The sequence below is a fragment of the Ceratina calcarata genome, unplaced genomic scaffold (assembly GCF_001652005.2).
Source record: "Ceratina calcarata isolate Rehan_Ccalc_2016 unplaced genomic scaffold, ASM165200v1 scaffold535.2, whole genome shotgun sequence".
Taxonomy (NCBI): Eukaryota; Metazoa; Arthropoda; class Insecta; order Hymenoptera; family Apidae; genus Ceratina; species Ceratina calcarata.
This window is the reverse complement of record NW_017176510.1, coordinates 25,259-26,580: the sequence shown is the minus strand read 5'-3', so window position 1 is coordinate 26,580 and position 1,322 is coordinate 25,259. Positions and strand designations below refer to the sequence as shown.

General features: G+C 38.2%; 1 protein-coding gene across 1 annotated transcript in view; it reads right to left on the bottom strand.

Annotated features, from left to right (window-relative positions):
- Window positions 1-1,322, bottom strand: part of LOC108628661 (adenylate cyclase type 5) — a gene marked incomplete at both ends in the record, with an annotated part of 40,434 nt that overhangs the window by 14,052 nt on the left and 25,060 nt on the right. Inside the window, 2 exons of the mRNA XM_018030737.1 lie at window positions 191-337; window positions 752-844. Coding sequence (XP_017886226.1) covers window positions 191-337; window positions 752-844 — 240 coding nt within the window. The remainder of the gene's footprint in view (window positions 1-190; window positions 338-751; window positions 845-1,322) is intronic.

The following is a 1,322-nucleotide window of genomic DNA, read 5'->3' as shown; positions in this document are numbered from 1 at the left end:
AATACATTTTAAATGTTACTATACTTAATTCTGCTATTATCGAATGATCTGAATTAGGAAAACTAATAAATGGGCGAGGAATGAAACCAGCGAACAGTGGATGCAAATAAAAGCTTGTTTATAAATGGCTAATTTGAATTTGAACAAAGGCTAGGCATGCGAAATTAACGGTACACAGAAGAAGACTCACGTAATCGCGCTGATCATGTCCAAACCCATTTCCACGCAACAACGCGCGTGATCCGGCCTCGGTTCCGGTAGCCCGGAAACGCAATAATAGCAGTCTCCGAGCAATTTGATTCGCAAGCAATGATGCTCCGCCGCCAGTGTATCAAACCTGCGCCAATTTAACCCAATCATTATGCCTCTACCAAATTTCCCAATAGGAACAGTAAAAAAAAAACTGATTAAAAACTACCGGCAGAGAAATATACAGGATGATTCATTAGATGTGACCAATTCGATTATCGTCATTATCAATCTACACATGTACATAGCAAGGAATGGTCTCAATAGAGGCACATTCTGATGTGAGTTATTTTCTAGGTGGATGCATACATAAAAGAGATATGAAAGTCATTATCATTTTTTAAAATGTGATTGTATAGTATTTCCTGTACNTTTATTTAATCTGAATATAAAATATCGGTTGACTGGTTGCCTGACACGGTTCGCGAATTTCACGAGGCAGATTTAATTAGTGAAAAATAATTGCGAAGCGACTGAGGAGTCTACGGATGAGACGACTAACCAGGCGAATAATTTATTTAATAATCTGACGACCTCCTCGGCGGTGCATTGATCGGACAGCGAGGTGAATCCGCAGATGTCCGCAAACAGGATGCTGAAAAACGGTCGTAATTAAGTTTCACGGTGTTAATTGGAATTCGTTAGCGGCCGCGCCGGCCGACTTAACGAGCCTCGAGTGGCAGATACGCGTCTCTCTACACTATACACAGATGTATGTCTGTACTACATGCATGCGTTATACTCTGACTAACGCGTGTACGACAGCACCCGCGCATGTATCATAGTCCTTGATGCATAATGGATAGAGCGAGTTCAGTTTCACGGATACATATTCCCATCCATTTCCCAAGATACATTCATTCTTCCCTTTCAACAGTTTCTGGATTTCAGTCAGACTTAAGTTAGGTTATAAACTATGCTGTAGATTTCTGAGTAGATGTCTTTAAGAATCGTAATATATAATTCCTTTGTGAATGATTAAAAATTTATTAAACAATTATAATAATTTAGTTTGTTAGTAATTTTTAAAAATTTATCAAACAATTCTATAATTTACTATTACTAGCAAAAGA